Genomic DNA, 12,442 nt, shown 5'->3' on the forward strand with positions numbered 1-12,442 from the left:
ATACATCACATCACAAACAGTTCACAATTGCACTTAAAACATCAAGACTTTCTGAGATATAACTCACTGAAACTATTTCCCGATGGGAACATTTAATCCCTGCAAAAGGCCTTCAACTTAACCCTTTCATGACGGGCCACGAGTTTACTCGGGTCCCACACACTGCTCTACTGGACGGGCCACGAGTATACTCGGGTCCGACGGAGTGTTCCAGTTCCTTTCCCATTCCGATTTTTCACAGTGGCCAAAGGGAAATAACTGCGCTAAACTTCCTGCTGAAGCCTCGTGTGATGTTGTCAGCACATGTTTGTGGATTTGCGATCGTTTTTTGTATACTTTTGAAGGAAATATGGCAGAAAAGCCGGCACGTCAACTTCGTCGTACATTCACTACACATGAAGCGATTCAGGAACTGTTTCTAAACAGTGATAGCGATGGAGATTCGGACTTTGTTGTTGATGAAGCAGACCGAAGTGAGTCGAGTGACGATGAAGATTTCTTTGTTCCACAACCAAGTACATCTACTGAGCGATTTTGTGGTCGTACATACGGTACAACGTACCCCACCCCAACCCCAGAGCAGAGGTGTGGGCGTGGTCCAAGGTGAGAGAGTGTCTCTGCATTTAAAGAGCATTACTGTTACAATGTACAGTACAATGTTGTGTGTGGTGGGGGTTTGTGTGTGTGTATGTCTGGTGTTTTGTGTGGTGTTTTTTGTGTGTGTGTGTGTGTGTGTGTCTATTTTTTGGCAATTTTTTAAAACGTGGTACCCATTTTTGACAAAATATCAGGAAATTAATTCAGTCCAGGGAGAGTAACTCTATCAGAAAAATACAGTCATGAAAGGGTTAACCTCTCCGGAAGAAAAGTCATAATGACCTGTGTTGTGTTTCAGCAAAAGAAAGCAATCTAACATAGAAAATTGTCTCTGATCGAGTTTTTTAACACACAGTTTGTTTGAGAAAAAAAAAGAAGAAGCAAAAAAAGGATGATACAGACTCGGATTTGAAGTGTGAATTCGTCTCCAGGTATTCGGGCAGGGTCCTCATAGTCCAGGTCTTTTATGTTAATGATTGTGCCGTTCAGTGTGTCAACTCGGAAGTACTGCACTGCTTCTGGGTCTGAACATAAACATTAAATCATAGCCAATTAAATGGAGGGGGTAAAAAAAAAAACAGTTGTGAACAAAACTTGAAACAAAAAGATTAAAAGGCAAAAAGTGAAGTAGTCCTAGGCATTCACAGACATGAACACACTCACATGCACACACCAATTTCATTATGTATGTTATCTTTTCCCAGAAAACAAATTGAGCATGTTTATTTTATTGTTATACACCCCCACCCACTAATTTCATTGTGTATGTTTTCTTTTCCAAGAAATCAATTTGAATTGAGCACGTTAATTATATTGTAATACATGTACCCAACGGACCTAGGTAGTGATTCTTCAGAAAAAGAAATATTACACATACTAACCTCTTGAAAGATTCATGAGGCCAACAGTTTAAATTGAACACAGATACCTACCCCCATAGAGTTCATATCGGACGGGTCGGTTGTCGACTTCATCTGTATCCCTGGCTGACACGTAGTCAATGTAGCTACCCTGTGACACAAATCCATCAAAATGATTATTAGACAGACGAACAATTAGACACATCGATACATCCAGACAGACACAGAGAAATAGAAGCAGACAATATATAGATAACAATAATAACAATAATAAAAAATAAAACAGAAATACAATGAAACAAAGACTAAGCGTCTTTCTTTCTTTATTTGGTGTTTAACGTCGTTTTCTACCACTCAAGGTTATATCGCGACGGGGAAAGGGGGGAGATGGGAGAGAGCCACTTGTTAATTGTTTCTTGTTCACAAAAGCACTAATCAAAAAATTGCTCCAGGGGCTTGCAACGTAGTACATGTACAATAAAGACTAAGCGTGACAGCGGTGGGAAAGAGGAAGATACAGCAGTCCCTGCAATGTACGGCCCCCGGCGTGAGCGGACACCTGACATGTACGGACACATTTGCTCGGCAGGGAGTGTTTTCCTTCTTAAACGGCCACCTGCAAAACGTGGACGCGGACACTCATTTTCGGTCCCAACAGTAGGTCATACCTCCAATGTACGGACAGACCATCCTCAAATTTTCACCACAACAAAATCGATAACAGAGCAGTCCGGCTCTTGGTACAAAGATCACAGCCGCAATGGTGTGATGACAGTCACTGATAACTTGAGTGCACGTGTACCCATCGTGTGTCTGTGTGTAACCTCTTTCATTGACAAGATACTCTTGTTTCCCCTCAGCCTTGACCAGTGAGTCGGTTGCCTAATCTATGAATCCTTCAGTTGTCTTGCTATGTCAAAAGTTACGACACAGTCAACTGGTTTTGCTCTGAGTGAACAGTGCAGCTGGCCTCTCTGGCCACAGCCCCCAACAGTACATGGCTGGAGGGAGTGAGAGAGAGAAAGGGGGGGGGGGGTGGAGGGTTAGCTGGCTAAACTCTGTGGGGTGTCCGGTGTCACCGCATGTCAGCAGGAAGAGCATTGGAGAGAAATAGAGAGGTGTACTCTTCCACACAATTTCCAAGCATCAGTTGTCACGGCTTGGGGTAGGCATTAGTGAGGGAGAGTGGGAGCTGTGTTATGTACAGTGTATTTCCGACTGAAGAGTGAAAAGTCACTGCCATGCCACATGATCGGCATGCAGTCAATAAAGCCAGACAAGAAACAAATAAATTACTTGATTATGACATGCAGCTCTATCTGCTGCTATTTATTCAAACTGGTTTTCAAGCTTATTCTTGCAAAGCATCTGCACACGCTCCTCTGTGCTGTGTTTGTGTGGCTGCTTTCGTCTGTCAGTGCATGGCGAGTGTGTTCACTGCCTTGAGGATTTATTTTATCTCTTCTTTTCAACACTTTTCATACAAATCCTTTTTACAGAACGTTTAAAGAAGTATTAGGAGTTTATTGTTATTGTTTAGTAGCCACAAGAAGTGATTAGCATAGACTCAATCCTGTTGTTTGTGCGTCTGTGTGAGTGTATGGGGGAGGGGGTGGTGTGGTCACCCCTCCCGTGACCGGACACCTGCAATGTAGGACAGTTTTGCTATGGCCCAAGGGTGTCCGTTCATGAGAGGGACTGCTGTAGTCACACAAAACGCTTTGGAGTTATGAGCTAAAAACTGTTGGCAAATTGTGGAGATTTACAGTATTTTATTTTTTTTGCTTTGTGGACTGTACAGGATCAACTCACATGTTCACATACTAACAAGTTTTGCGAAATTACAAGAATAACTCATTTTTGGTATGTGTCTAAAAGTGCAAGGATTCTGTTGCTATTCTGTTAAAGCATGGACAGATCTGTTAAAGACTACAAAATTGTTGACAATTGAACAAAGATAAACATAAACACTACAATCTAGAACTGGCTCTTGACGCATACCATTCCCCTGAAACAATTACAAGATCATCAGAAGTTCAATGATATTGTGACGGGATTGCCGTCAACACGATAAAGTTTGCAACAGTAACGACAATTCAGGGTAGAATCTGGATTGTTGTTGCTAGTGCCAGCTTTTCCTGATACATCATAGAACAGAAGCAATAATGTTAGTTAGGATTCCAGTAAGGACTGAGTTCGTAGTTTTGTTATTGGCAATGGCCGCAATGTTTACATTTATTCGACAAGTTAGATGCTGAAAACAACAGGAAAGGTTAACAAACCTGTTATTATATTGTTAGTTGACTAGTTGAACGTTTGAAATAGGAGGACAAGTTATAATAAATGTGTTACCGGGTTATTAGTAACCCGTTTCAATGCTCGGTGGAAGACGCGATCGGCCCAGTGACCGTCGTAAGTTGTGTTCTACCGGTCAACGACCAGAATGGATAGAAATAGCAATTTAGCGTGTGAGTAAAGTTCTGAAGAAGAGAATAATATTGTAAAGTAAGTAAATATGTCGAAATGTTGAAACGATGTCTGCGGACATCGTAATTGTGAAGAAACGAGAGATAAAGAGGGACTATATTTTTGCTGTGAACGAGTTTGCGAGAGTCGGCTATTGTTGCCATTTTAGCCAATGCGAGACACCCTTACAGTATTTTGTGTTGCTATGCAGGGGGGGGGGGGGGGGGGGGGGGGGGGGTACAAAACACTCAGGAGCCAGAATGTCGTTCGGTTTTCAAGGTTTTAAGGTTTTAGGCTTTCGAGGTTTTAGGTTTTGCAGATAAATTTACTAGCGTAGGGCAGATTGTTAGCAGTAAAGAATTTCGAGATTCTCTTTTATCTAAATAGGCAGAGTAGGAGAACAGTTTCAAAGGACGATCCACAACATTTCGGGCCAGTCAAACTGTCTGGTGCCGAAAGATCCAAAAGAAAGATAGGAGAAAAATCATCGTAGTAAGATAGAAAATAAACCAAATCGGACCGGTTAGGTCCGACAATCTTAGATAGTTAGGTGGGATTTAAAATAGAGGACGTGCGTGCGCTTGTTAAACCCATTGCAGTTGGGTTTTGACATTGCATTGTACTTTCATAAATAGGAGTAGCACTTTGTAGTTAGGGTAAAACTTTCGTTGGCGAGATAGGGCTTCGGCCTTGGTTTCACAACGAATAAAATAGCACTTAGAAGTCTTTGACAGCCGTCGTAATAAATTCTTAGCCTGGTGAGGAAAGAACTGTTCTTCCGTTTGTGGCCAGAAAAATAAGTAGCATCCTTTTCGGAATTTTATCCACCCAAATCATAGTTACTAAGTTAGTTAGGGAACAAATATATCCTGTACGGGATCAAACATAGCTAGCTAGGCGCCGGGCTGCAAGACCTCCACGTAGTTAGAGAACGCGGGTTGGGCGATTAGGTGCCTTTTCATAACAAATACATTTTACTTGAACGAAAGCGTGTGCCGGCACTTGAAATTTGTATGATATGTAATTTTGTACATGTATTGATGTACGATATTTATTCTGGTCACTTGACCTTTGTGGTAAAATAAACCGTTGATTAGAATTATACAATCAAAGTGTGGACTCCCTTTGTGTTTCCTTGCGCCACTCTGCCCCATTTAAATCTGAGCATTTTCAGGTGAAGGTATGCGCTTGCTAGTAGATCAAGCACACGTGATGTATGGTAAAGTATACGACATATAATTATGCTGGTCACTTGACCTTTGTGGTAAAATAAACCGTTGATTAGAATTATACAATCAAAGTGTGGACTCCCTTTGTGTCTGATTGACGTTCAGATTGATTAAGTTCTTGTTCCGTTACTGTTGAATTAGTTATTGACCAGTCAAGCCGGAATCTTAAGAAAAGAAAAGAGTTAGCAGTAGACTAGGAATAGATTTGCATTGCACTAGGGGATAGGAGAACACAACGCGAGGTAACAATATCACATAAAATAACAACGATTGCATGCACCAGTTTACAACGCTGGGCAGAGAGAAACATTTAGGCAAATTATCTCTCTCTGTTCCTCTTCACAACTTTTAATAGTTCTCGCCGGCAATTAGCTTAGAAATAACAACGTAGTAAGCTGTAGAATTAGGAGAACTGCCACAATAAGATTTATTTAAGTACTGTTTTTAATGGACTTCTTATTAGTTAGTAAGGATAAGAAGTTGAATCATTTTGATACTTACAACTGGTTTGCCCTCAGGGATAACACTTCCTTGGGCTCGAACAAAAAATGGCGGAGAGTCGTTGATGTCGAGAACACCAATCTGGATTTCTTGCAGTTTGGAATTTTTACCATCCTGTGGCATGATGAAAAAAAGAACAATCACTTTGTAAGAAATAGTGGCACAGAAAAGACAATCTCTTTTAACATAAAAAGTTGCAGAAATAGACAATCTCTCCCTTCAATTTCATGGAATTCCCTTTTCTGTGTTTTTTGTTTGTTTGTGGTTGCTTTTATTTGTACAATGTATGTCTGAATCAATGCAGAAGATGTAAAGGAACCAGTGAAACATCTTTAAAATAATATCTAATCCTGGATCCTGAACCCGTAACATCATCTGGTAAAGACTTAAAATGTGAATATCCAAAAATGTACTACAGCAAATAGACCTTAAGATAGGCAACAACCCTGCAAACACCCATACTTTCTTGCCAATGCACAACCAAACTGAATTTCACAATTAATGAAAATGACCTAACTATTCTGGATCGACTTGGGAAAACTATTACATGTATCGCATTTACCATTTACTAAGGCGCTTCGTTGCAAAAGGCGCAACCCCCATTTTCAAAGTTAAAATGAGAAAAATCCTCACAACAGGCGCTTTCGGTGTATTTGGCCGCAAGTCAAAGAAAATATACAGTTGAAATATATTTGCTCCCAAATGTGCAGCGACATCAAAGCCACTGCTGGTTGGCCTTGTGACCTTGAGTCAATGACCAATATTTTTTAGCTGAGACCAGCTACTTGCCCTAGTTTACAGACACTGACCTTCTGACCCAGGTCAATGACCAGTTTCCAACTATGAGAGTAGCAATGACACATGAAATGTTGAAATTAATGGTTGAATGACAAGAAACACACCATTTTAAAGAGATCAAAATTCTGAGCACATAGCAATTTGTTTTATTTAAATCGGTGCAGTAGTTCGCGAGATATGGTCATTTTAGTTCGAAATCACTTTGCTTTCAGCGAGCCGAGATCGCAACCTCTTCAGGCTTTTGATCGGCCGAGTTTCGCATTTTTCGGGTCCAGTTTTGCGCAGCATAATCGTTGGGAATAAGTCATTTCTTGCTCGATTCTTTTGATTTTTGGCATAAATGAAACAGAAGGTAATGTTTTATAAACTGCCTTTGAACCGTGTATGCCGATGGAAGTTTTCAGACCAAATTTTAGTGAAACTCGCACGAGTAATATTCACCGTCATGCTGACGGAGATGTAGCTTCCGGTGGGTCGCGGTTTTCTGCATGGGAAAGATGTAAGGCTTTCTCTGATTGGTTGCAAAATATCACAGCCCTCCAATGAAAATTACGGTATTCCCAGCAGTTTGAAATGAACTGGTCGTCTGCTAAGAGTGACGCGAAAATGGCCGCGAAGACGAACACGCACTTTCACACTCAAAATATTCCGAAACACATCTTTTATTAATTTCATACAGTAAACTTTGTTTTTGAATCATTTCTTTGTTCATTCCTTTTTCATTTGATACATAATTTGTGACTCACAAACATCAATTATGCCAATTATTTTTCACTCAAAGTGAAAAAAGTGCCTTTTCACTGTGTCCTCAGTTGACGCTGGGCGATGTGGCAATGCTAATGAGAGGGACGCCTTTGATGTCAGAGAAGAAACTTTGCCAAGGTCATAGTTGCAGAAACAGGCATAATCACTAGAGAGGGTGTGTTATGTTTCTTTGTAAAGCGATGTGGGTACATCTGAACTCTTCTTTAGCCATACCCAAGGCGATACCCGCGAATAGGGCGCAAAGGTCACAGGTGAAGAAAAAAGGCCTGCCGTATAGTCCCTAAAATACAATAAATAAGAGCTACAGTGGACGCCGCTTAATAAAACCGCGGTTAATAGAGCCAGCCGCTTATAAAAGCCGATTTCAGACGGTCCGGATTTATCACTATATCTTATGTATTAGAAAAAGCCGGTTAATAAAACCAACCCGCCGCTTATTAAAGCCAGTTTTCCCTAAGAAATCACGTAGTTTGTGACTAAAACTCACATTATCTTGTTCTAATGTGGAAGACGACCAACAAACAAACACTCATAAAATCGTTCTTCTCTGCCGAGTAATGATTCGTGACGGTGACAGTGAAATTATTGATGTACCGAAGTGATCAAAGTACACGTATGCTTACATGTACATAATTAAAACAAAAGTTCAACATCCTTCGTGAAGTTTTGTTTAGATTCAAACAAGTGTAAATGACGAAAGAAAGTGACTGAGTGACGTAAACAAACGAGACGAAATTTTTTTCTTTCGAAAATGACGTATTCCTGGACCGCCGGTTAATAAATCCGCCGCTTATTAAAGCCATTTTTCGTCGGTCCAGAAGTGGCTTTATTAAGCGGCGACCACTGTATTACAAAATAATGCTTTTTTAAAAAGTTTATTCGCAAACAAAAGAGAGGACATTTTCACACCGCCTTCAACAACCATGCATACTCACGAAGGCAATCAAACGAACAGAGTAGCTTTTTGCAGTCTCGTAATTCAAGGAAGATGAGAGAATAAGGGACCCGTTCCAATACTCGTTGCTGCGCTTCAGGTCTTGCACCCTAAAGACTCGACACGCCGCAGCCAGCTGGAAAGAAAATACACACATAAGATTACAAGATATCAGTATACACACCCTGGCAAACAGATGCACATTAAAGCCATCTTTACTTCGTATTATGCCCGTCTGTGAAACATTGTTTCGCATGCGAAATGTCATGATCAAAGACCAAAAGGTGAAAAGGACAAAAGCATCAGGTAAGAACACTAGACAAGAACTTGTTCAAGTTATGACACATAATTATGTGACACAGATACACAAACATACGCACACAACAAACTCTCTGTCTCTCTCTTCCATTTTGCATCAACACACACAACCCACATGTATACAAAAGTGACATCACTTTTTTTCTGTGTCATTCCTTTTTGTCACTTTCCTAAAATCCTGCCATCTTTGAAGGAACAAACACAACGACCCAAGCTGGATAAGTTGCTGTTCATCTTTTTATCATTATTATTTGTCTGTTGAGTATCTTGTAATCAATAGATCATTAGGTTCTGGCAAATGTTTTGTTTGGTCAATACAGGAGAACACCCTTTTAAAATAACAAATAAGTTATAATACTCCTCATGTGCTTTTTCAGATTTGCTGTTTGTAACCTCTGTAAATTTACCCCCATTATAAGACTCCCTTCTTTTTAAAACCTGTTCAATGTTCTATAAACTAATATATCTTCGTTTGTCGTTTTTGATTTTGGAATGTTACCTGTCTATCTGTTAGTGTTACAGATTTCTAAAATGATCTCTCATACATTAAGTTTAAACCTCTTTTTTAAGACCTCCCAAAATCTGAGTAATTCAGGTCTTAAAATGGAGGTTAACTTACAGAGGTTAAGAACAGACAAATTGGTAAATGTTTACCTCCCCCCCATTAATTTAGGAGTTTTCACTATAAATTACTTACAGCGAGAGTGCTGGCATCACAGGTGACCGTGATAACAGAGTTGCTGGTGTCATCATCTTTCACTTGCAGCTTGGTGATGGTGTATCCAATTGTTGTGTTCTTTTGAACAGAAAAAAGTTATTTATCAACTAAATGTAAAAGTATCGACAAAGAATTATTAACATTTCAAGAGTAGCAATACAATGGCAAGTGGCTGTCCTCCCACCAAACTAACATTCCCATGGAAAAAAATCACACAAATTGGAAAATGGAAAATAATTCTAAACAGGGATTAAGACCAACGCCAAGCCCCAAGCCCCACCCCCCCCCCCCCCCCCCCCATTTTTGACACGCTTGATTAGTCAGGACGCATTCCAGTATACTTTAATTAACTTCCTCAAGAGTTAACAAAAACGCATTCACATGAGAGAAAAATACTCCAACCCTCTGAATGAAATGTACTTCAATCAATGTGAACACTGTCCACGTGACTCACCTCGTACAGGTTGAAGTTGTAGTAGGTTTGCGTGAAATACGGATCCAAGTCGTTTGCGTCATCAATTTGCAAGCTGGATCCAAACTCCTAAAGCAATATAAAGGAATATTAATAATCACTATACAACAAACAAAGAAATAACCATATAAATAAATCAAAAATTTCAAGAGTAAATTTTCATTTGATATATAATTATACTTACCCAAATCTCATAAATAGCATTTTACTTCAGTTGAGTGCTAAAACGTTGGACACGCTTCCCTGGTAACACTAAGGGAAGCCACTCCCCCCAAAAAAACATCACGTAACCATGGTCACCAGACCACGTGATCTATGAGGGTAAGCTCCCCTTGAAGCCACGTGACACGCGGCCGCCATATTGCTTCACACTTCTCTTCCAACGCTGAGCAAACTTATAGCGGGATAGGTGGGAGGGTATTTGGTATGAGATTTGGGTAAGTATATTTATCAAATGAAAATTTACTCTTGAAATTTTCGATTAAATTACATATATATATATCTTACTCCAAATCTCATAAATAGCAGAATGCTACTAAAGGAGGAGGGATTACTCAACCTAGGATCTAGGAAGAGCTTGCCCGGCAACTACCACTGCTGGTAGAACGCTGCAAACATTAGGACGGGAACCCGCCACGTCTAGCAGGAAGAAGTTCAGAAAGATGTCGTCTGACTTCCAATATGCAGCTCCAAGGACCTCGGAAAGCCGTCTGGACTTCAGGACAGCAAGTGAAGAGGCCCATGCACGAGTTTCATGCGTCCTCGCCAAAGAGAGAGGCAGGACATACTGGGTCACCCCCCCCCCACCTTATTTGCTGCCACCACACATAAGCCTGTTTGATGAGGGTGGAAGCCCATTTAGCCAAAGTAGACTTTAATAATAATAATGCAAACTTTTATAGCGCTATTCTAGAAAAATGTCTACTCTTAGCGCTTTACAATACATACATCGACCAAGCATACTATACACGCACAGGCAAAGAAACCGACCAAACATAACCAACAAACTATACATGCACAGGCAAAGAAAGCGACCAAACATACAATACACGCACAGGCAAGATAACGACCAAACATAAACAAACATACTATGACCAAACATAACCAACATACTATACGCGCGCAGGCAAAGAGAACAATCAGCACATGTAATAATTACTGACAACTAATAATGCAGGCATACAATGACAGTCCAATACACAGCCTAAGCACAAGGCTTTACAATATCTTTGTCTCGAGTAGTGTTTGTGGAAATAAACAATAGCTTCTGAGTGCTGGATCTGATGGGGTTCGTGCGAGACAAATAAAGTTAACATTGAAAGCACGGACAGGGCAGTTAACAAGATCAGGATCCCCAGGGGCTAAAACGTTAGACAGTGGAGGGATCGTAATAACAGGAGACTGCTGATCAGGTCTTTGATTTTAGCCAGGAAGTCTGGTCTAAAAATAAGAGATATGGAACCATCTGATTGAAAAGAAATGTCTTCTGTAAGCCGGAAAGAGCATGTACTTCGCTACCTCTTCTGGCCGTAGCTAGTAAACGTAACATGAGTGTTTTGCGAGTTAGAATTGGGAGCTTCGCAGAATGCAAAGGTTCAAACTCCGATGATCCAAGAAGCTCAAGGATAAGGAAGAGATCCCATGCAGGGACTGGTATCTTAGACTTAAAGTCTACAATCGAGGAGCCTTTCAGCACCGAGGCTATAGCTCCGCCAAGATTGATGATATGGCCTAAATGCTTTAGCGTAGACGAGATAGCCGACCTTCTGACCTTAAGCGAAGAAGCCGAACAACCTTGCGATGACAACCATGACAAAAGGTTTGCAACTTGCAATGATCTAGGAGCCACTGGATTGACTCCGTTCAAAGCACGCCACCGGTCCAAGCGATCTAATGAGAGGAGTATACAGATCTCGTAGAAACTCTGTGTGCCTCTTGAACCAAGGAAACCGTCATGACCGACGCGAGTGTTTGAGCACGTTCCAGATCTGCCTTTCTGAGCACTTTTTCGAGGAGGGACGGTGGAGGGAATGCGTAGGCTGACAGGCCTGACCAGTCCTGAACTCCAAGGCGTTGACCCCCCATGCGTCCGGGTCCGGAAACGGTTAGACGAACAGAGGGAGTCTCTTCGAAAACCGCGTCGCAAAAAGATCGATCATCAGTTTGTCGATGTGAGCCTGAAGGCGCTGTAGGGCATGATGAGTGATAGTCCAGTCCGTGTGTATGACACGTGAGGACCGGCTCAGTGCATCTGCCAGGACGTTGAGACAGCCTGGGAGATGTTTCGCGGACAATGTGATTCGATGCTGCTGGAACCAGACCAGAATCTAGCAAGGTCTGATCAACAGAGAGGGAGAGCGTACTCCGCCCTGATTGTTGAGGTATGCGGCTATACTGTGGAATTGTTCGTGAGAATGCGAACATGTCTGCTCAGCAGATAAGGCAGAAGACCCAGGAGACCCTGAGCGACTACCTCCAGTTCGAGAACGTTGACGTGATCTTCTGCCTGAATAGCATTCCAGAGGCCTGAGGCCATATGCTGTCCCAGGTGTGCCCCGCATCCCGATAGGGACGCGTCTGTGCAAAGATCTGCACTGGAGGGAGGAGGGACAGTGGTTACACTGTTAGTCCAGACTCCGAATCGAATCTTAGAGTTTGGTCCTCTCCTGAGAGAAGGCCGAACCGTCCAAGCCACAGTGTCGAATCTCATGCCCAGATAGGTGAATACCTGGGCAGGGGAGTGATCCGACTTGGCCTGATTGATCACAAAGCCCGTGTCTAGAG

The 12,442-nt window shown here is 41.5% G+C and overlaps 1 protein-coding gene across 1 annotated transcript in view; it reads right to left on the reverse strand.

The window, feature by feature from the left end:
• The window catches only part of LOC138958775 (cadherin-87A-like), a 91,106-nt gene that overhangs the window by 57,006 nt on the left and 21,658 nt on the right, over positions 1-12,442 (reverse strand). Inside the window, exons 6-11 of the mRNA XM_070330058.1 lie at positions 9,641-9,727; positions 9,166-9,264; positions 8,152-8,286; positions 5,654-5,767; positions 1,530-1,608; positions 1,000-1,121 (exon numbers count right to left, since the gene is read on the reverse strand). Of these exons, the coding sequence (XP_070186159.1) occupies positions 1,000-1,121; positions 1,530-1,608; positions 5,654-5,767; positions 8,152-8,286; positions 9,166-9,264; positions 9,641-9,727 (636 nt within the window). The remainder of the gene's footprint in view (positions 1-999; positions 1,122-1,529; positions 1,609-5,653; positions 5,768-8,151; positions 8,287-9,165; positions 9,265-9,640; positions 9,728-12,442) is intronic.

The sequence above is a fragment of the Littorina saxatilis genome, linkage group LG2, assembly GCF_037325665.1.
Source record: "Littorina saxatilis isolate snail1 linkage group LG2, US_GU_Lsax_2.0, whole genome shotgun sequence".
In the NCBI taxonomy this organism is placed as follows: Eukaryota; Metazoa; Mollusca; class Gastropoda; order Littorinimorpha; family Littorinidae; genus Littorina; species Littorina saxatilis.